Genomic DNA, 22,880 nt, shown 5'->3' with positions numbered 1-22,880 from the left:
AATGTATTTATGTTCAACTCCCACATGGTGTAGGGGTGTGTGTAAATCGGGAGCCACGTTTAGACCGCGTTAAGATGATCCGCGTTGTAGTGGATCGCACTATAACGGGGTGAGCTGTATCTAGAAATCTCAGACAATATGTTTTTCAAGATCGTTGTTATCCCCACTTTTTATTTTTTTTTTCCTTTGGCAATTCGCACATTTTAATGCTCTCTCTGACAATTTTTAGCTTTAATGTTTGCATTTCACACTGAAATAAATAATTGCTGTCTGAAAGTAGTTGCATTTGTGTGTAGTATTGGCTAAATGGTTAAAATGATAGTAGTTTACCGTTTTTAATATAAAGAATAAGTTTGCATCAACTGCTCACTAACACTATTTTTTACTGTTAATCTGTACCTACACCTTCTGAATGTGGTGGTCAGGATCCATATGCATCTGAGCATACAAGTTCTTTGCCAAGTGGAAGTGATACCTTCCTCACAACGAACTATATTTATCATAATCCCATTGTGAGCCATCATTTAACATAAGGGATCATTTTTAGAAGGATGTGTTAATTACATTTAACCCTTTGTGTGCCGAAGAGGATGCGGCATGACTGCCACAGTCCCTTGGGCACAAAGCGATCACTGAGGTGTCATTGGCGTGAATAGGAGTGCTCTTTTCCTCTTTCAGCCAGATTATCCCTTGATATTGAGCAGGAAACCCATGACACAGCTCCCATGTCATGGGGCCTGTAGAGTGCAAGACCTCATTGTGGATTCAAGCGGGACACACAGGGTTAAAGCCGCTTTGTTTTTTACATGCAGTATTCATAATAGAGACTTTTTTTTTTTTTTAGGTGCATTTGTTTGCCTTCCTTGGAAATCTGAAAACTGGTAGCCAAACCGTGGGGCGATATGAAGCAGCAATTGATTATGTTGCAGCCCCCTATTGGACCACAGTAGTGACACCAAAACTGTAGGAAGCTCAGTGCGGTTCAGCTTGAGAACCTGTGTGAATACCGTTTCAAGCGGCATTGCAGATTTAAGTTTTTTTTTTTTTGTATAAATGAATGTAGTGGTGCTCTGCCTAAATAGGTAATAATATTTGATGACCAAATGAACCTGAACACCTAAAAGGCACCCAAATACGAAGTTGACATGATAAAATGCGTCGCCTTTGTGACATCACTGGACGTCAAAGAATTTTGTGAAGACTTTTGTCTCTGTAGACTGCATGGAAAGCAGCTCTGTGCTGGGGGAATCAAGTGAGCTGAAACGGCAGGAGTTGCCATGGGAACACTACACGCCAAAAGGCTTTAGCAAAGAGGTAATACTCTTATTTGTCTCACTATATATTTTTTTAATATATAAATATACTTAACATGGGAGTGGAGGGCACCCAAAGCTGCTCTGCTCTGAGGACTCCTTGGTTACCAAGGTGGTTACTGGTTAAGTAACCTCGTATAAATCTTCCTCCAGAGGAACAAAATTGCTGTCAAATCTCAGGGCGGTTTTCTATGAAACGCCCATTTAAATAACCTAGAACTAGGCTGTAATAACCATACGTTAATCAGTAATTATCTCGGGAACTGGGGGGCTTCCGGAGCCGAAAATGCTGTGGTTCCCCGTGATTCCTATCCTATTAAAAAACAAAACAAAAAAACAGTTGGCTGGAAGAGGCTTGTTGGTTTAAATAAAAGATTGAATAAGAAGTAAAAAATAGCTAGAAAAAAGGTGATCAACTGGATTTAAAGGGCACCATTCAGCACCAAGTATTAAGATTAATTTGGGGGGTGGGGGGAGGGGGGGTGAGAGAGCTTCCACTGAGGATAGGTGTGTGACTGTTCTGTGCTCTACTGTGGGGTTTTGTTTATTTTCCGCTCTCCTCCTATGCTTCGCTGTAAGAGCATAATGAATTATATTACACTGTTACCCATACACTGCACCATTATTTATACACCTCTCTCCAACAACATCTTTACCCCTCAATAAAAAGCCCCCCGACAAATCCTCTATTTACATCCTCTATCTACTCCTTCCTGGGCTGGGAATATCTCTCCTAATCCTGGACCCAGCCATATACACACCTGCTCTCGCCCACGTCTCCCTGCCACCTCTTCCCCTGCTAATTGTTAATACTGACAAGCATCCCAACAGCCAGCACTCAAGGCTACTGTCCCACACCCACAGTCACTCCTACCAACCATTGTTGCCAAGCACTGCCATCTACAGCACTTATTCCCTCACCTGCTGTCTCTGTAAGTTCCCCATCATACCACTTAGATCAGTGGTGCGCAAAGTGGGGGAAGCGAAACTCTGTGGGGGGCGCGGGGTTTACACAGACCCCCGCACGCTTTCCGAATACATTTAAAATAATGCTGGGGGAGCTGCTGAGCCTCTGTAAACGTCTACTTACCTTGTTTCAGACGCCCCTGGTCACGTATCGCTATGGCAACGCGACGCCAGGACGTCTGAAGCAGGGAGGGGGACAGACAGAAGGGGGCGCAAGGAAAAAAAATTGCGCTCCCCCGACTTAAATTGTAAACTCTTCGGGGCAGAGCTCTCCGTTCCTATTGTCTGATTTTGCTGCGCTTATTCTATTATTCCCTGTACTGTATTCATTGTGAAGGGCTGAGTATACTTTTGCTGCTATATAAAGACATACATACACTACATGATGGAAAGGAGGACAATTTTTGACATTGACAGTTGGGGGGAACAAAATATAAATTAATGTTAAATAGGACAATGTTCAAGAGAAAAGAAATAGACATTGTCTGTTAATGCTTCCCATTTTGCAGATCAGAGTATCTTAAGACTTTGAGGAGCGAGTGAGGGTTAGGGCACGCAGGGGCAGGGCAGGAGAGAAGGGTGGTGCAGGGCACAAGTGGTCAAAGGAAGAAGGGAAATGGATGGATAAGAATCCTGTTTTTGCAGTCTATTTTCAATCTTGACTGCATCAAGTATCACATGCTGCTTGTTTGCGTGGCATGTACAGAAATGTAGTTGCTCGTCCATTTTTTCCAAGCATTCAAAAGATTAAGACCACAAATCTGGAGAAGAGATCAGTTATAGAACACCTCTGGTTTTGGATGCCCTGATAGTGCATCTTTTGAACCTGTATATTAAATCTTAACTGTTGACATGGAAGATAACCTTCCACATAGCCATAACGGCAGCGTTCCTTATCATTCACCAGGATAAAGCAGAGTCATGATACTAGTTTTACTATTTTTTGCCTACAGTGATCTCAATTTCACATTAACCAAGAAATTGCAATTCCCTAATTTTGCCCAAAACCAGGAAATAAGAGGAAGTATATCAATGTGGTGAGTTGTTTCAAAACATATCAACCGGGTGCATGGTATCAGTCTGTTTATCCTCACAGAAGGACCCAGGATTTGGCAAGCGGCATCCACGGCAACAATATCCAGATGGATTCTCTTAAGTGAATTTTCTCCTTTTTGTTCATACGCTTTCCTTAAGTCTAAAAGCTCATTCAAAAAGGGCCATAGCCACAGTATGGGCGTTTAAGGCACAGGCATCACCTGCACACATCTGCAAGGCAGCCGCATAGTTACATAGTAGATGAGGTTGAAAAAAGACGTGTCCAAGTTCAACCTATGCTAAATTTAGACACTTTCGCCTATATCTATACTTATTGATCCAAAGGAAGGCAAACAAAAAAGTGTGCGCGTTAGTAGTGAAACTTCTCTGTTTTGACACTCGGTGTTTCATGCCATAAATATCATAAACATGAAAGTACAATTTCATTGATAAAATACAGTGAAGTTTGATTGTGAAGGCGTGTATTTGGCACATGCCCCTTATATTTGTGTCTTTATTTATATAGCACCAAAAGTGTGTGTGCGGGGTGTGGTGTGTGTTCATACCTGACAGGCCGTAGACTGCTTTTCTGGGGCCCAGGACAAATTTCCATTCTCTCCAAATCCTGCTGGAGAGAAATTACATTCTGCTCTGATTCTATTACCTTACACAATTTGTGTATCAGCAGCAAAGATGGAGACTTTGCTCTCGATGCCAACCTCCAGGTCTCCAATAATCTGCCTGCCCATCTCACACTGAAAGGGTCCTATATTTTCTTTTCTGACTTTTTTGTTAAGGTACTTAATGAAAAAAGGATTGCAATAGAACGTAAGATCAATCCTAAAAAGTTCTTTATCCATTTTTGCTAATTTGATTGACCGTTTTGCCATTTTCGTTACATTCCTTATAATTCTGATATGATGCCTCCATCCCTTCTGACTTCAAGAATCTAAACACCTGCCTCTTTTCCATTTCCTCCCCTACCTATTGATTTAGCCACATTGAGTAATAAGTACAAAAGAAATAAGTCAAAACCAATCTTATACACTGATGTGTGTGCTTTTTCTAACAATGTTTTGAAGACTACCCATTTATCTTCAACATTTTCCCCTGCAAAGACATCATCCCAATGTATTCCTTGTAGATTAGTCCTCAGTTTATTAAAATCTGCCCGTTTTTAAGGTCTTTGTTGAATCCAAGAACAGTAATCTGTTTTTTTGATTTATTTCAAATGAGACCATGTTATGATCACTGTTAACAAATATTCAAGTCCTGGAACATTTGGGTATTACTTCTACATTGTTTGATATTACCAAATCCAGTATTGCCCCTCTCCTGGTTGGCTCCTCAATTTGGGTCATATTGTCTTTAAGCAACCCCAAAAACCTGTTTCCTTTTGTTGTAATGCTAATCTCATTGCCCCAGTCTGAATAATTAAAATCACCCATTATGCAAACATAACCTTGTTTTGATGCCTTCCCCATTTACAAAAGTATTTGCTTCCTCAATCTCACAGGTATTTGGTGGTTTATAGCAGGGGTGCGAAAACTGGGGGGCGCGCAAGAATGTCTGTGGGGGTGCGGCAGTTACAGAGGCCCCGCGCTCTTCTCCAAGGCATTTAAATTAAATGCCGGGGCAGGCACGAGGCCTCTAGCTCCCTTACCGGCTCTCTGCCGGCTCTTCAACGACTAGTCGCCATGGTCGGGGTGACATGACGCGTTGCAATAGCAACGCACGGCAAATTACGCTGCAGGGTCACGTGACATCACATGACCTGCGGCGTCATTTGACGCCGGGTCCGTGGAGAGGGAGCGCGCGAACGCTGTGGCTGCCAGGCAGGTGGGTGCAGCTCAAGAAGTTTGCGCACCCCTAGTTTATAGCATATCCCTACATTTTCTTTATACTTTTACCTCCACTGCTAATTTCTATCCACAAGGTCTCTCTACATTTTCATCATTCCCTTCCTAAATATCTTCCCTTGTAATAGGTTTTAGATCCGGTTTAACATATAAGCATACTCCACCTCCTCTTCTATTTGCTCGATACTTCCGAAAAAGGGAATAACCCTCTAAATTAACTGTCCAGTCATGAGTTTCATCCCACCATGTTTCAGTAATACCTATATCATACTGCTCCCTTGCAGCTATTAATTCAAATTCCCCCATTTTCTGTCAGGCTTCTTGCATTAGCAAGCCTGCATTTAAGGTTTTTTTTTTCAGCCTGTACTATTACCTTATCTGCTCTTTTTAATTTTTTTATTTTTTTTAATTATTTATTTTTTCCTGCGCCAACTTGGTTTAGTCTTTAGAAGTTTTCTAGTAATATCTGTGTTTTCTATGGGTGTCACTGCTTGTCAAACTCGCACTTGCCGCCATTGCTATTGCCTCATCTCTTCTATTTAGTTATCTGTTTCATTCCCCTCCCCCTCCATCCTAGTCATTTAATACATTTAGGAAATACTATAGGCTGGGCATTCAGGCTTGGGCCGCGTCCATAGTAGAGCGCACTACCTTCCGCGCTCCTCTGTGGCGTTGCGCTTCGAAATGCCAACTTGCTTGCGCACTATGCATTGGCGTCATAGTGTTTTGCTATGTAGCTCACGCCGTATCTAGCACTATGGACGCAGCCTGAAGCCGACACAAGCTTTACTACACACTGAAGTACTTTGCGACCAAACTAAATGAGTTGAAACTGATATCGGTGTTATTTATTATTGCCCTCCTTTATTGTGTTGCTTGGGTATATCCCTACAGTGCCCACGGCCATGGGAAACAGGAAAGAGAAAATGTATCCAACTTACTGTAATTTTCTTTTCTTGGAACCATATGGCATAGTTACCCCGCCCTATGTTTAAACTATCAGTTGTATTTTTCAGGTATGGGAGATGCCAAAGAGTACATGCAGATAGGAGAGGCCGTTTATGGTACTACCGGCAGAATTACATTTCCTGTCCTACACAAGCGTAGGGTGGACTTAACCCTACAGTGCCCACTGCCATATGGTTCCAGGAAAATAAAATTACAGAAAGTTGGATACATTTTCTCTTTCCCAGGCTGTTATAGCTGCAAATGTTACGCTTGGAAAGTTACGAAGATGCACTACATTGTTGAGCTCTACAAATATAAAACCTATGGATTTGCTAGTGGTCTACAATGTAAGCAGTCCGCTAACCCGGCAACTCCAAGGGCTTCTGCTACGCATTACAGAAATGTGTTGCCAGCAGGTGTCAATTGTATAAAATGTTGCTGTGGATGGTTACGAGATGTCCTTTTGTGATGCAAAATGTTAAACCTTGGTTTAGTGGACAGCCCTGTTATGTAATTCGTACCAGGTGTGATTACTTTTTTCTAAGCAGGTGTGCAGTATGTTTGACTAATCTATTAAATATTAAACAGCACACAGAACCCCAGCAAGCTCATTTTGGGACCCCTTCAGCCCCCCACAAAATATATATGCATGCGTCAAAAAGGAGAGCTATTGAGCGTGGCAAATGTATACAAGCGACAGAAGCCCAATGCTACATCCAATATGACAAAAATACACAGTAAAATACTTATATATTCTCTTGAAAAAGGGTCATTTAGTTTAACCCTTTGGCCAAAGCATTGTGAGCCACGACAAGGCAGACCCAGTTCCACAGGTCCTAACACTACCAGATAAAATACTAATGCCTTCCAAGTAAGGAGAGTGCAGGATTTCACAGTGATATGTAAATGGATAGAAAAAAAATATTAGTGTAAAAAGTTTTCAACTTAAACTCCAAAATGTACCAGATTGTGTCTCGCTCGCATTCCCCAAAGGTATGTAGCCTATCGGACACTTTCTCTGATGGGAGCAGGGATTTCTCTCTCTGATCTTTCCTTGGTTTACTCCCACTGCCAAAATCCTCCAACAGATATCAGAGGGTGAAATTGTTGTACTTGTAATTGGGTACATTTGAATAAGTGTGTGTGTGTGTGTGTATTTTTTTATTTCAATATTCTTTTATTTTACTTAAATAAATTAACATCTTACTTGTATAAATATTGTTCCTTTATCAAAATTGTACATCTATCTTGGTAAAAACAATTATGTTCCTAACAATTTTTCTTTACTGTTTTCTGTATGTTGCATATCAATATATAAATCCCTTTGGATTCTTTTCATTTCAAATTATTTTTATTTTTTAACATAGTAAAGCTTTGAAGCAGGGCTTCTCCAGAGCTGACCCGTGTTAATTTCCGCATCAGGGGACCCAGTTTCTGGGGATACCTTTTTGAAGGGGGTGCCGGTATGTCTGCATTTTTCTGCAGTTTAAAGCTCCCTTGTCATATGGGCCAATAGGAAGATGTCACGGCTTCCTATTGGCTTGCAGAGCCTGGGATCTTTGAAAAAGCAGCCACAATATGAAACCTGGAGTGGTTACCAGCACACATTACGTAAATACCCCCGGAAGAAGGGGGTCTCTGAAGCTGAAATTTAATAGGATTAGCTCCTGAGTCTCCCTGCTCAAATCCTGTATTTAAAAAAAAAAAAAAACTGCTTGAATTCTCTTAAAAAAAAAAAAAAAAAAGAGAACTGTCCTGCGCTCAGGCCGTCATCCAGCACAATAAGTGTCAGTGAGTCACATAGGAAAGGAGTAGGGGGCCAAAGTGAGGTCAGAGCTTGGGAAGGAAACCTTACCTATGAAAGCTCACTTGCAGACCTTGGTTCTGCTCTCCTCTGCGTTCCAAATCCTGGCGTGCAGCCTTCTGTGTGCGCAGTATAGAAGAGAAGGGAATCCGGCGCCACAACCGGTGACAGAATCCAGGGCACTTCCGGAAGTGCCCTGGATTCTGTCACCGGTTGAGGCGCCGGATTCCCTTCTCTTCTATGAATTATCTTTAAACCCTTTGGATATGCTGAAGCACCAGCGTGTAACAGCCCTTTTGGCAAGTCGTGACGTCACCGCAGGGATTTGCACGGAAGAGGAAAGTCGCCGCTCTCCTGCTTAAGCTTTGGTCCCGCTGCGGCCGTCGGCGCGTGCGGCTGCGGGCCACCAGCTGCTTGCCCCTGTTGTAGTTGCCCCCGCTGGCTCCTTCCGGCGTGGCTGACTGCGTGCTGTGACGCGTCAGCCAGCCGGAGCTACAAGGAACTTGTGATTTTGGCCAGTGTCGCGTCACGTGACATTCCAGCAGCCAATCCGATTCCCCCCTGCTTCGATTCCCCCCCCCCCCCCGTTCCGATTTCCCCCTTCAGCTCTGATCCCCGTTTCGATCCCCCCTCTGCCCGACCCTCCCTTCCGATTTCCCCCCTTGCTCCGATTCACCTCGCCCCGTGTGCCTGTGTGTGCCTGTGCGCGCCTGTGTGTGTGTGTGACTGTGCGTGTGTGCGTGTGTGCCTGTGCGCGCCTGTTGGTTTTATTTGTTACTTTGGCCGGCTCGGGAGGAGGGAGGGGTGATGCGCGAGAGGCAGAATCTTGACAATTTGTATCTCCCGCTCCCTACTCCTTACAGACCGCATATCGCGGGTCTGTGCCTGTCGGCGCGCTGACTGAGGGAACGGGGCCTTAGCTTTAGAGTACATTAGCAGTAAACACAATCTTGCCTGGAAAACAAGACAGCCATAGTGCTTGCCCATGTGAAGGTCTGTCAATAACTTCAGGAAACTGAAGTGGATAAGACATTTTTAGAATCTTTACAGTTATGCCCTAAAGACATTTTTGTAAATGCACATTTGTATATGCAATAAACAGTATCTTAAGGTTTTATATGCTTCATAGGAGCTCATAAGGAAAGGGATACAGCAACACCTCCAAATTTGCTTAGTGAAGGATTTCCAGAGGCAAGGGCAATGAATCATGATTATGATAAATGGCAAAATGATTTGGTAAAAAAATAATCCTAGGGTGGGGCTTGTCAGCAGGGGGAGATTGACATCCACACACAGCCAACGACTGGTGACTGGGGTAGCCAAAACGGCTCGCCAAGCAACGCTGGTTTGTGTAAAAAAAAAATAAAAAAATCTGTCTGGCTCCTAAGTTTTAATATTTTCGGACGCCCCTGTATAGTGTGAATGTTTAATTCACCATTGTAGTTGAAATGTTTTCACTGAGAAAAGCATTAGTTCCCCTTCCTCAGATCAGGTTTATTTCTATTAGGTGGTAATTATTGTTCCCTCCATATTTCAATGCCCGCAGCATAATTATTTAAAACAAAATAAAAACATGTAGGTTAACAGTCTTTTCACACCAGTTTAGGTACAAATTATGTTTTTAAACTTCATCCGACGTAATAATTCTATCACCTACATTGAATCTATTACATGTGCCACTTCCATTCCTTTTCACCTGGGATATATTGGCACTATAGTGGGTGTGGGGCTTTTAGGTACAGGTTACTATTAATAATGGAAATATGGAGAACAAAAAGCGCACTAGCAAAAACGGAGCAGGATCGACCCAGAATCAAAAATAATTAAAAGGGCACTTTAATGTGACAAAAGACCCATCCAACGCGTTTCAAACGTCACAGCGTTCTTTTTCCTTGAAAAAGAACGCTGTGACGTTCGAAACGCGTTGGATGGGTCTTTTGTCACATTAAAGTGCCCTTTTAATTATTTTTGATTCTGGGTCCTTCCTGCTCCGTTTTTGCTAGTGCGCTTTTTGTTCTCCATATTTCCTGTATACTGCATATCTGAAGCTGCACAGCCTGCCTTCCACTCCCAAGATGTGAGTATTGCTTATGTTCAGGGGAACCTGCCGAATAGACTGAGGGTGAGTGGGCTTGTACCATCTACCACCTGTCTTCAGGAGGATAGTACCCATACATACTATTGCATATTAAGTACTATTTCATACTCTTTTTATACCTTGGTTTAGTGGTTTGGCTTACTTCATTTCATCATACCTGCATTAGAGCGCTTTAGCCTATTTTTTCTACTATTAATAATGGTTATGATCATATGTTACAAGATTACAATCTCCACAGCTGTCTGGTTTATGTGTGTGATCTCTTAGACCATACAGGAGGTGCAGCAGATGAGCTGTGTGATGCCGTTCCAGAGACCACACTCGTCAATTCCATGGCTGTGAAAGGTCGACTGTCAACTACACCAGATGCTGCAGATTTTGGTAACTGCATTTATGAATATTAAATCTTGCAGCTGTTAATGAAAAACGAAATGATCTACTCTATTGCCTAAAATGCTTAACTTGAAAATGTGCCCTCTCAGATTTCAAAAGTGCATGATTTCACAAAGAACTAGTTTAAGCTTGGAAAAGTATGTTCTACAAGAATCTACGTATACTTGGTATTTACACCATCTCAAGCACATGCTAGTTTCGCATCAGCAGTAATTTAGCTTGTTCACTGAAGTTGACCCGCAGCGCATTGCAAATAATTTCAGGCTTTCTCTGAATCAAAAGCTTAGCTCCCTTTTGTGCATCTGGGCCTGAATGTCTCTGGTATTGTAGTAAAAACATGCAAAATCTTTTTCTACAGGTTTCAGTAACAGTGATAAATCAAGAGGATCAGGGGAGTCGCCTTCACAATGGACATGATTCATAGCCTAGAGACTCATCCGTTTCAGTAACGCTAGATGAAGAGGACCGAAATATTTCGCCTTTAGATTGGACAATGAATCAGCCTGCAGATGCAGTAACCTCTTTGCTTGCGGAAGAGCTTGCAATGCAAAGAATGTGTTGCAAGACCATCTGACCGAGAAGGGATCAACCTATACCATAAAATCAAAGTGCCACTAAAATCATAGTATTCCATATTTATCGGGTTCATTAACAGTGTAGATCAACCTACACTGGTACATTTTACTGTACAATCATATATATATATATATATATATATATATATCTTAAATATATATATATATATATATATATCTTAAATATATATATATATATATATATATATCTTAAATATATATATATATATATATATATATATATCTTAAATATTTAAAATGGTTGATTCCGGTATCACATGCTAAATGTTTCTTTGCTGGGACCATATACTGTACCTGCCTTATATAACACATAGGTAAAAAAAAAAAAAAAAAGTATTACATATGATTTTGTAAACCAAGTATTATTGCCTTAATGTTTTTTAACCCTGTTACACGCTGCTTGTAGATCTGTTAATATAGTGAGACTTTTATGATAGTTTACAGACTACTCTTTGCTAATTTTTGATTACAATGTTTGCATTCTTTTGTATTTGTACAGGGCAAGCAGGTATATTTGACAAAATTGCAGTCATAAAATATTAACAGAAGATGTAAGAAATCTCAGCATGGTCTAAATCTGTTCTTTATACAGAATGTACATTATTGGCCCTACTGGTTTTTTTTTTTTTTTTTTTTTTTTAAATCATCGCTGGGTAACAAAAGCCAGCGGAGCAGGTTAACCGATACGATTGTAATACAGTTTGTATATTGTAAGCTAAAGGTTATTTTTATATTATATACTGTTTAATTGTCAAACCCAATTTGTCTTGGTTTTCCTCTAGTCATTGTGGTTTGATAAGTGCCTTAGAACAATATGAAATTTCTTTTACACCTGTATGTCACTTTATTAGACCAAATATTGAGGAATATATGTTCAACATAAAGACCAGTCTACACAATCCATACTAGCTCCAGAATTTGGTGTGTTATCCCTCCATGTCTAACAATTCTATTTGGCCCATAATGTATCGACAATGAGTAATGATCACAATTCTTTGTGTGTCTGTTCATAATACACAATCTACAGACCTGACACAGGCCTTGGTCTTTTCCCGACTGGATTTTGCAAATTATCTGCTGGTGAGTTTCCAAACATATCAGTCTTGCAGCTGGTGCAAAACGCTGCTGCCTGTGTTATAGCAGCAAAGCAAGGAGAGACCACATGTCTCCTGTATTACGAGATGTGCACTAGCTCCCAGTGGAGCAAAGGGTTAAGATCTTTACCCTTACTTGTTATTGCTTTGTACATGGACTAGCCCCCTCCTTACTTTCAGAACTGCCTAATCGGTAACGCACCCAATTGGGCTCTCAAATCTGCTATTGCCCTTCAACTGATTGTGCCTTGGTTTAAGGTCAATAAATCTGGAGGGAGAGCTTTTTCAAGAACTGCCCCAAGACTGGATTAAGCTTCCTGCTGCTTTAAGAAATCAGGAAGCTTTATTTTCATTCAGAAAGGAAATAATCCTTTATTTATTTTTAAACAAAAATTGCAAACCGACCCTAATACCCTGGCAGCCAGCTTTCCGGCTCCCATTCGTGTTTCCCACCCTTTGTTGGTCTTCTCCTCGTTCCCCTATATGTTTTAATTCAATAGGTCTGGGATGAGCGTCTTCCTTAGGTTCCTACACCCGCTCTATTTCTGAGTTTCTTGGTGAGTAGCCTATTCGAGTAGTAGTATAATTTATATTTTTAAATAGAGTGGATCAAGTACAAACATTGAGGCAGGATATAAAGGTAATAAGAGAACTATAAAATTGATTTGGAAGTTTAGGATGACCATTGCTTTTCTGCCATATTTCCTATAGATGGGTGAAATGTGATTGTCCTTTCAAGTATTAGCCTTGAAGTAATCGGTGCAGATGGTTGAGTTGAAGTTTTTTTTACAGTCATAAGAAATTGGACAGGAACAGGAAAGATATAGTTGGCTGGTTTACATGTAATTTAAATGGTTTAACACTAGTGTGCAGGTTCTGAAAAAGATCAGACGGTATAGCCTATTTCCTTATGGTACTCAGACTGGAAGTGGAGGAAAGAATCCAGTTAAAGAATTGCAATAAATGGTTAGACTGAGTTGAGGTATAATGGAGTGCTCTGTTGGATAACACTATTTTGACAACCACCTCATGACATGCAAATTAAGCTGCAAGAGACTGGTTACTCAAATGTCTACAAATCTTGTCCATAGTGGGGGGCGGGGGGGAAAACCCATGCTGAATGCCGATTCATATCGTGGTTTTAAGATCCTGCACAATTCAATTGGGAGACATGACAAATATGAAAGTTAATTGTCCTGTATCCCCCACTTTCTAGCCCCCCCACCCCAATGAATTAGGTTCCACAGGCTCTTTCAATGCAAAATCGGTAATCTAGTATAAATAAGGGCAGAATAAAATGTTACTGCAGCAAAGTCGATGCACACAATTAATTGTACCGAAAAATGTACGAGTGCTGAGACACTAGTGTAAAATCCAATGATGTGAAGAAAGTAAAACTCCACAGGAATGTAAGCAGTTGTGATTTTATAATAATTGTAAATGTTTTGGTTCACTATGTTGGACAAGATTAATAAACCACAAATTGCTTAAATGCCTTTGGAGTGCTACGTTTCATTTTCTTCATCCATACAGCTGCAAGTTCTTTATAAAACTTAAAGGTAGAGATTAAAAAATGCTGCATGAAAAAATTCAAATTAAACATGCTTTTATGGCCTGCTTCCTACAAGAAAATACACTATCCTACACTATCCTACACTAACCAGTCTTAACTGGATCTTAAGTTCGTATCAGATATGAATGATCAAGTTCTTGATTGTAATTCATGGATAGCAGGTCAATATGAATTTAGAAAAACTACCAGTTTAAATGTTGGCCCTCAGAAGAAAAGAGGGCACAATAAGTTACATCGACACACAGGTAAGGGGTACTGTGGCACCTTTTCAGTAGGTATAGACCAGAACAAAGTAACCTTAGTAGCAGAGTGCCCAGTTGCTGCCAGTGGCCAGTATGTTATTTTTGTGTGAAAGATCTCCCTTTACATGTTTCCAGCGCTGTTATTCCATGATACGTGATTTTAATATGTGCAGCAGTAGATTGATCAATTGGAACACGGCTAGTTGTGAAGATCAAGCAAGCCCTGGAAAATTGCAGCGGTATGGAACTCTGCTGTGAGAGGCAGTGCTACCTTTCAAGGTCAACAATACATATAACAAAATCGATGACCGGTTCACATAACTGGAGTCGTTGATCGTGTTATGAATCTAATTACGCGGCAAGAAGAGCATGATGAGACGGCTACATTTCACATTCGGTCGTGTTGCCATGCTTGTGGGTTGATAATTGAGCCACAGCAAGCTTGATACTTGTGGGCTTGGAGATAATCATCAGTGCCCTGCACAAAATGAGATGGCCTAAGATTTGGGTGTTTTGCATTATAGATTGGAATACTGCTGGCAATCAGTAACGTCTATCCAAATGTCTACGTTGGATAATTTGCATGGTGGAATTGTTTAAGTATTGCAACAAACTGACAAATGGGCTTTTATGAGGGAGCTTGAAATATATTGTTTACATATTACTGGATATCTCTAGCTACCATGCTCATTAAATGCAGCAATATAGTAACATGAAGGCAATTGGAAACCATGTCATAAAATATTTATTTTATTTATGCATTTATTTATGCACTGAGGCTGGTGCTTCATCTTATCCTTTGCATATGTGCAGCTAATACTGATAAAAGGATCCCCACAATCTGCACTTGCATTTTTATATTTATTTTAATACATAACTTGAAATATTACTTCGTGTCCATATCCACGACAATCTTAATAAAAACATTCTTGACTAAATGTGTTGGTTAAAAATCTAAAACAATTTGTCTCAATACTATATCACCTAAGAAATAAATTAGAGTAATCTGAGCTGTTCTGTTGTAACACTTTTCAAAGGTAACAAGTGGATAATAAGATTGTGATACTGTGTCAAATATTAGTGAACTTGTTTGATATGTATTGGTTATTACCAAATAATTGGAGTGAGACTAAATTTAGAACTATGGAGAACTTTAACCATGGTGAAACGTAATTTGTTTAGCTTTCAAAATTTCACAGGGTTAAAAAGGGGGAGGGGGTAGAGTAAAATATAGACCAGATGAATACGCATTAAATCTGAACCATGTTAATTTCAGCTCCAGAGACCCCATACTTCTGAACTCTGTGCCGGTAGTAGCACCTGCTCAGTAATCAGGGCCTTCAAGTTTGAAGCTCCCACGTCATATGGGCCAATACCAAGCTGCACCGATGTCATGGCTTGCTATTGGCCCGCAGGCTGGGAAATATTTGAAGAGCAGACATTGGGAACCATTGTAATCAAGGAGAGCGGCTACAGGCACCTAATTCTCAGGTAAGTATCTCCCATGAAGCAGTGGATCTGCACAGCTGAAATGAACGGTTTTCAGCACCAGAGACCCACTGCTTCAAAAATATAAATATATAATCATACACAATTTGCCTAAAAAAATCCGCCATTGTAGATTGACTCTTTAAAAATGATACCCACAAATTGTAACATTGACCAAGCTAGTTCTTGCTCCCAACTTTTCTAGGGTTGTAACAACTTAGGTAGTACTGTGGACATAATTTTGTCAGCACAAGACATCCTCTTCCCTAGAACTTCCAGCGTTTTTTTTGTTGCCTGAGGCACTGTGCAATAATGTGACTTACACATCCCGAGTTTCTGGATGTAAGCTATTGGAGCTCAGACACTGCTAAGTGAGTACTTTATTACAGAATATATAAACAGTTCATTTCTTGTAAGGCGGGCGACGGCCCCCCTCTATAAAGATGCCTGATCCTACAGATGATCCTTGAATGTGGATAAAATAAATAGTAGTGGTGGGTCACAGAGGTGGCCTAAAAGATTCCTATTTGCACTCGCTAGACCAGTTAGTTAGGCTAGGAAAAATTCAATCCTTGGAGATAGCTCCATAGCCCTACATGTACAATTATAAAATCACATTTATTAAACATATATACAAAAGACTTAATGTCTAAAATTCCACTATGTGGTTTCTGGAAACACAGAGAGAGCACCGGGGTAGTGCAGTGTTGCTATGAGAGTGATTCAATTTATGGGAGACTGTTGTTTAGTATACTGTCGTATTGGTTCTGCTGATGTTCCCATCATAATCCCATATTAGTATCATAAAGGTATATAACCTGTGTAGTGGGTTGGGATCACAGCGTGGGAGGGTTACTAGGTAGTTATGGCTTATAGCCGTGTAAGGTGGGGCTATGTATTTCAGGGTAACGTCCCTATATGTCAAGTGATATCTAGACAGAATAGTTTAGGGACCCCTATATACTGTCCCTCTACCTTCCTTGAGTAAGGTGCCTGGAGCGCCTGATGTATGCGCCCCACTAGGCAAAACCGATAGTAGTCTGGGCGTCACTACATATAGTGTGGCTCCGTTCTTAGTTAAGAAGCCAAACAGTCAGTTATACCACTTAAGGTGCTGTTATTGGTGCTGTCTAAATGCATGCACCAGTGTGTCTGTAGCGCGCTCCCTTTAGCTGTTCATACGACCTGTCAGCCTGAAAAAACTCTCAGCTTCCCGCTTTGTGTTCCTCCGCGACTCCAGATGACGTCACCGAAAGTGCGTCATCACGTACCAACGCACGTTTCACGCTCGTAGGCGCTTCGTCAGGGTAAACTCCCATTACCTGGTAACAAATGTCTCCTAAAATTAGTTAATCTATTTGTAAAAGTTGATTTGCATAATAAGTTGCAGATACTTATGCATTTTTTTATGTAATGGCCATTATAAAACAAATAAACAAACAAATAAACATGGTTAAAAGATTTATAGAATCTCACATTTATCAAACAAATTTTCAATATCATATTCAGTGAGCAGACACCGTCTCTTTGGGCACAAGCGTTAATTAAACGACCATGGGTGCTATGCTTATACTCCATTTAATTGTATATTTAAAAATGCTAATTAATCAAAGACAAAAGACCTGTCTTGAGTATGCACATGGCTCATGCTCCATTTCCACCTGCGTGATGTGAGTTCTGTGAACACAAAGTAGGAAGTGGAGATTTAGGCCCTACTATTGGGTTGAACATTTTAATGTGACCGAATATTTACAATGTTTGCTTTCAAATTAAAAAAAAAAAAGTTTCAATGTAAATCGTGTCTTCCTTACAAGGAGAGCACATTTTACTACACATATTGGATGTTTTTTTCCCCCCCAAGAATGACAGTGGGTTTACATTAACTGCTACTTTGTTTTTTTTCTTGTATATTCACTAGTAACCAGTTGGCCCCAGTGCAATAAATATATATATATATATATAAAAAAAAGGCCCCCTTACCACCTATGGAGGCCCTACCTGTGGAGTTGGTTCTTAAGGAGCAACAGAGGAAGCCCACACAGGCAATGATTGCTTTAGTTGGGCCTGATTTCCAGTGGGACCAGGGCTCCTTCTGCAGCATAGGGCCACTCACCACAGGCGGTGGTGGTGGTGGGTGGTGTGTGTGAGGGGACAAAAGCATTTAGAAATCACAGAATACCTTTTTAGCTGCTAAAATAAGTACTGAGAGTGTTCCAGTGCATGAATGAGCCTGCTAAGGTGGTGGGACCCTCCTGTAGTTGAGCTGGCTGCACAGTTACTTCACAGAAGCACCTAACTTCAATTAAGCCCTAATCCGTATGATTCACACTTTTGAAGAAGCCTTCAGATCAAGTAGAGCACTTTCTTATTGTATGAGCGAAAGTAACACAAGGTATTTTCTCCATAAAAAGGAGATTAAAATAGGTTCTCCATGCACTTAAATACTTTATCCTTTAATGTATTACCTGCAGTTGTGCTTTAGTTGGATAGGAATTCGCTAAAACAGCTATACATATTCATGCTAGATTCTGCAGGCAGTTTATCCACTAATTGACTGCTATGTAACAAACTCAGGATTAATTTAAAAAAATGGCTGCTCCATTTTAGGAAGCCAGATTTAGGTGATAATGTCATAGTCCGAAGCAGCAGGTTTGAATTTTGGCCTAAATCAGCCACTTACGGCAATCTAGGTAAAATATCTTTTGATTCTTCCTCAGGCATGTTGTGAAGTATCAAATGAGAGATTGCAAGTTTTTTTTTTATTTAAATGAAAGGATTTTTCTTAAGTGACAGTACAGCCATTCAACAGACATGCTATAAATACAATTGAACAGTTCACAAATAAGACAGGTTTAAAATGACCACACTTTATTACAAATCTGTAAAACATGCTCAGTCACTTTAGAATATACTGTACATCACTATAATGTGTATATATAAACAAAACTACTCCCGCTGGGTGGTAGGGGAATTTCATATTCCGTTAAAATGCCCTGTGCAGGACATGACACAATTCCACCTACATGTTTCAAGCATATTAGATAAAAAAAAAAAAAAAAATTAACATTACAATCAATGCAGATTGCCATTATGACATACCTTTGGAACATAACATGGTCAGAGAACATTTTAATTTTGCACTCATACCAAGTAAAAGCTGCAATTTCTCCCCACTTCAGTTACAGATGCTTACTGGTGAAGTTACCGGTATTACTTTCTGGTTTTTAAAAGGGGGTAGAAATGGTCATCAATAGGAAGAGACAACCGACTGTTGCCGCTTTCTATTGGGCACTGCTTTTCAAATTATTTAAACACGGTAACTTCGCCCGGAATGGAAAACTATGGCATTTTTAAAATATAGGGTTTAAAAATAAAATAAAAAAATACACCCAATCTTCATTTTTTTTTATCTGGGCTAAAAAAAAAATGTAAGCATATAGGTCCGAATTGGAAAAAGTTAGAAAAAAACATTTGTATGGTATGGTTTTAAACATTTCCAACATGTGAAATGGAAAAAGCAAGTACTATGTTTGATAAAAACTACAAAATATAGTCTGCACAAGGCTAAAACGCAATACAAAAGTGTGGGATAACGGTATAATCTTTAATTTAAATAAGGGTGACCGGTTTCATTTTAATTACGTGTTATTAACCCCTTCAGTGCCCCAATGACTGAATGTACAGGGGACGGAGGGGGTGCTGTACATACAAAATCAGCAACATACTTCCAGCCCCCATGCGGTACGTCATTGATCCTCGCTTTTTAGAGTCTATACACGATCGGCGTTTGATCACATACCACACTGAAGGGGCATCACGCCATCGCTGCAGGGAAGCGGCCAGGTGATGCAGAAGGGCTGGAGCATCTGTTACTACGGAGGTGTCCGGCACTGAAGCAGTTAAAGGACTTAAAAAAAAAAAGTGCAATTCATATAATACTTTATATGTGTCTAAAATAAAATCAGTTCTGTAGTTCTGTTTGGATAACTTATTCTTTATTTGACTTGGACATTAGTTTTAATATACCGATTATCCTTTGATTTCTATAGCGGGCTTTAGCCCACCTCCACAGCAGTGCAAGATCTTTGTAACAGTTTCCTGTGTAAAAATTTGTTGCCAATATTCCCAGCTCATCAAACTATAACAATAGATAATGTTACCCAAGTAGTAGAATACATTTTAGTTGCCAAGTTAGGCTGCCAGTGCCATCGCCTACTATAAGCGCACGTGACGGCGCCAATACATTTGTTCTGCAGCCACGTCGCCAGCACTATAAGCGCAGCTTTACGCCAACTGAAGGATGGATTGAAACTGAAAGGCAGCCATTTAGTGAACTCGGGGAAGCAGGAACTTCGCTGATCACAGGAAAACGGATCGATCGGCAGCTTAGGTAATTAGTTTTCAGTAAAGATAAACAAAGGCTGCATATATTTTTTAAATTAAAAATAAATAATTTGTAAGTGCCGCTTAGATTGCTTCTTCAAAACAATTGCCACAATGGAAACCAAATAAAAGGGCCCTCTTCAAACCCTTGTGTGGGTATATACAGCATATACATGTGGAGTCCTGACTCCTGCTGCTGTTTCCAGGGGAATTTAGAGTCGGTTGATCCGCAGCCACTGGGGGCCTAATGCATGGAGGGAGGGGCTGCTGAGCACCAGCCATTTTTTCCAGCATTCATAATTAGTAACAAAAAAGTCCAGAGCAACATCCAATGTGACAAAAATACAGTGAAGTGAAAACTGTTACTTAGAGAACGGCTTCATGCTATTTCCTCCAACCCCAATTTATGCATGTTAATTTATATAGCACCGCCAGTGTACTCCGCGCTTTACACAATCAGCAACACAGCACGGGGAGATAAGATACAAAAGTGTTACAAGTCACGAGCAAATAACGGGAACCAGGGAGCCGCTGTCCCGCAGAGCTTACAATCTAAGTGACAACATATACAATGCCAGCTCTAACATTTGTATTCAGTCCCATGGACAGCATTAGTAACCATGACGTTTTATGAATAAAAATGGTGTTCTCCCCCCCATAAAACTGTCATTGTGTTACACCCCCGGATTTCGCTCCTTGTCGGTCCCCGCCTCTGCTTACACCACTTGCCATTTTAAAACTGTGCGTCCAAAAACTGTCGCCGCTCCGCCACACCCTCTTTTAAAAAGCACAGTATAATAAGAACGGGAGCCCTGTGCTGGTCTCAGCTGCTATTACACCGGAAACACTCACACAGTGACCGGCGGCGGCGACCGTGGACATGAAGTGACGCGTCCTAACATGGCGGAGACCAACCGCCATCATCTCTCAGTCACGTGCGTGCGCTCGCAGCATTTCAACATGGTCAGGACGGGTTGCAGCAGGGCAAACACGCCTCTCCCGGACACACCCCCTCCTCCGCCGACCGGCTGTCTCCGGCTGCAGCAAACCCTCTCCCCCGCCTCTTCTGTGCGCGGCGACGCCGACAAAATGGCCTCTCCCCAACCCGTGCGGCTTTATCAGGCTGCCGTGCTGACGTCAAAGCGCGGCCCCGCCCCCTCTCCGGGATTGGCAGAGCACTCGTGACCCCGCCCCCCTTCTCTCGGGCAGCTTTGGCGGCGGTGTGTCAAGGCATCAAAATGGCGGAGCGGCGGAGTCCCGTTCGCTGTGCGCCAGCTGACAAACAAGAGCCCACGGCGAAGCCCACAGACGCGACCGCGGTCAGGAGCGGCACGGAGGCCAGAGCCCAGCACCCGCCGCTGCTTCCCTCTGCCGGCGGCGACTCGCCGCACCCCACCAAGAAGAGCAGGGCGGACGAGAAGGGGTTGAAGCCGAAGCGTGTGAATGGCGAGGGGGGAGGAGGAGGCGGGAATAGCCGGGGAGGGTCAGGCTACTCCACGGCATGGAGCTGTCCCACGGTGGCCTGCAGCAGCGGCAGCAGCGTGTGCCTCCCGCCTCCTGCTCCCGCGGGAGTGTCACTGACAGACCAGCCCGGGAAACCCCGGGACAAGCGGGACAGGGAGAAGAGGCGGCGGCGGGAAGCAGAGAACGGGGAGGGGAAGGCGGCCAGGGCGGCGGGGATCCCCCTGCCAAGCACACCGCCCACCGCGGGCAGAGGTAAGGACCTGAATACCACCCACCTGGGTTATCATGTGCTGCCCCCTCAGGGTGTCCTCCCCTGTGCTGGGTGATGTGTCCCTCCCCCCCCCCCCCCCCAAATTTCTGCCTGGTGTCACTTCCCTGTTACCATTGCAAACCCTGTAACGTTTTGCACAGTACAAGTAGTCCTCGTTATCCAATGTTTCACTTTACAACGAATGGCATATCCAACGCTTTACAATGGAACCCTAAGGGACTGTTTTTTTTAAGCCGGGATGCGTTATCCGCCGCTCACTGCCGCTGATTAACACGGGACTCGCTTTGCAACGGTTTCACCATCCAACGCTATGTCCACAACGGATGCTGTTGGATAACCGAGGACTGCCTGTACTATGTACTGTTGTTCCTCTACTTGTGCTGGATGGAGGCACTTCCAAGCTATTCCTATGAAAGTCCCTTAACCTTTCACACACCACTTTGTAATAGGTAGTGCTTGTCTTGTAGGACCCCTAAAAAACATGTTGTCTACTTGCTAAATAGGAGCAGTTGGAGGATGTTATTGGCTTAGACATGTCTTCTGCATGGTAACCTGCCCTATGGCCTGATGATCCCCCTGTCCTTGCCCGCACTGCTCCATGCCCTTCCTCACTCCATCGGCTATTCCCTTACCTTACAACCTTGGCCTGACTTGTCCCCTTAACTAATCACCTGTCCTACACATGGTCATCGTGTGATGACAGAGGCTTTCTCTGCCATCTCAGTGAGTTTGTGTCCTCCTTGTGGCATGTTATCCAGTCCATACATTTTTCCTCCATAGTATTCATTTGAATCTGTTGGATAAGTGGTTCAGGAGTAAATGCTGGGTGGGTTGAGGACCAATGGGCAGTTATTTCCCAAAGCAAATATATATTTTTTATTATTATTAAATATATTGGAAGCTTACATTTAGTGGTTGCCTACCTCCATGTAACATGTCGTATTTGACGGATTTTTTGAAAGATGCCAGTGTAAGCCTCAACTAAGTCTTGTGGCAAATATTCACGAGTTGTCTTGAAACCTTTAAATATGTCGTCAGTCTTCTCGGGTATGAATAACCTGCTAACTTGGATCACCCAACTGATATATAGTTCACCATGGATGTTCATGTTATTTACAAAGATTTAGTATAGAGATTACACCCATCTAGCTGTGTCTTGATTATGCAATTTAAATAGAAACGGATGCACAGCTAAGGCCACTTAAGCCACCTGGTTTCCAGAGAAACACTGGGAGTTAAAGTACAACACAGACACATGAACGTAGAGCCGAAGTGAGATGCATGGTAGGACAGCCAGGCTTTTATGTTCTGTCCAGTACCTCCAACAGAGCTTCAGCATGTAAAACAATCTGC

General features: G+C 41.9%; 1 protein-coding gene and 1 long non-coding RNA gene across 2 annotated transcripts in view; both read left to right on the top strand.

Moving 5' to 3' along the window:
* Positions 1–889: 889 nt before the first annotated feature.
* Positions 890–11,913, top strand: LOC142494919 (uncharacterized). Its single transcript, XR_012801608.1, has 3 exons — positions 890–1,314; positions 10,291–10,404; positions 10,775–11,913. It is a non-coding gene; the product is annotated as an uncharacterized LOC142494919 (long non-coding RNA).
* Positions 11,914–20,800: 8,887 nt separating this feature from the next.
* RSBN1L (round spermatid basic protein 1 like) overlaps positions 20,801–22,880 on the top strand; it is a 60,818-nt gene continuing 58,738 nt past the window's right edge. Inside the window, exon 1 of the mRNA XM_075599616.1 lies at positions 20,801–21,508. Coding sequence (XP_075455731.1) covers positions 21,031–21,508 — 478 coding nt within the window. The 5' untranslated portion in view covers positions 20,801–21,030. The remainder of the gene's footprint in view (positions 21,509–22,880) is intronic.

Source organism: Ascaphus truei, chromosome 5 (assembly GCF_040206685.1).
Source record: "Ascaphus truei isolate aAscTru1 chromosome 5, aAscTru1.hap1, whole genome shotgun sequence".
Taxonomy (NCBI): Eukaryota; Metazoa; Chordata; class Amphibia; order Anura; family Ascaphidae; genus Ascaphus; species Ascaphus truei.
This window is presented reverse-complemented; position numbering and strand designations above follow the sequence as displayed.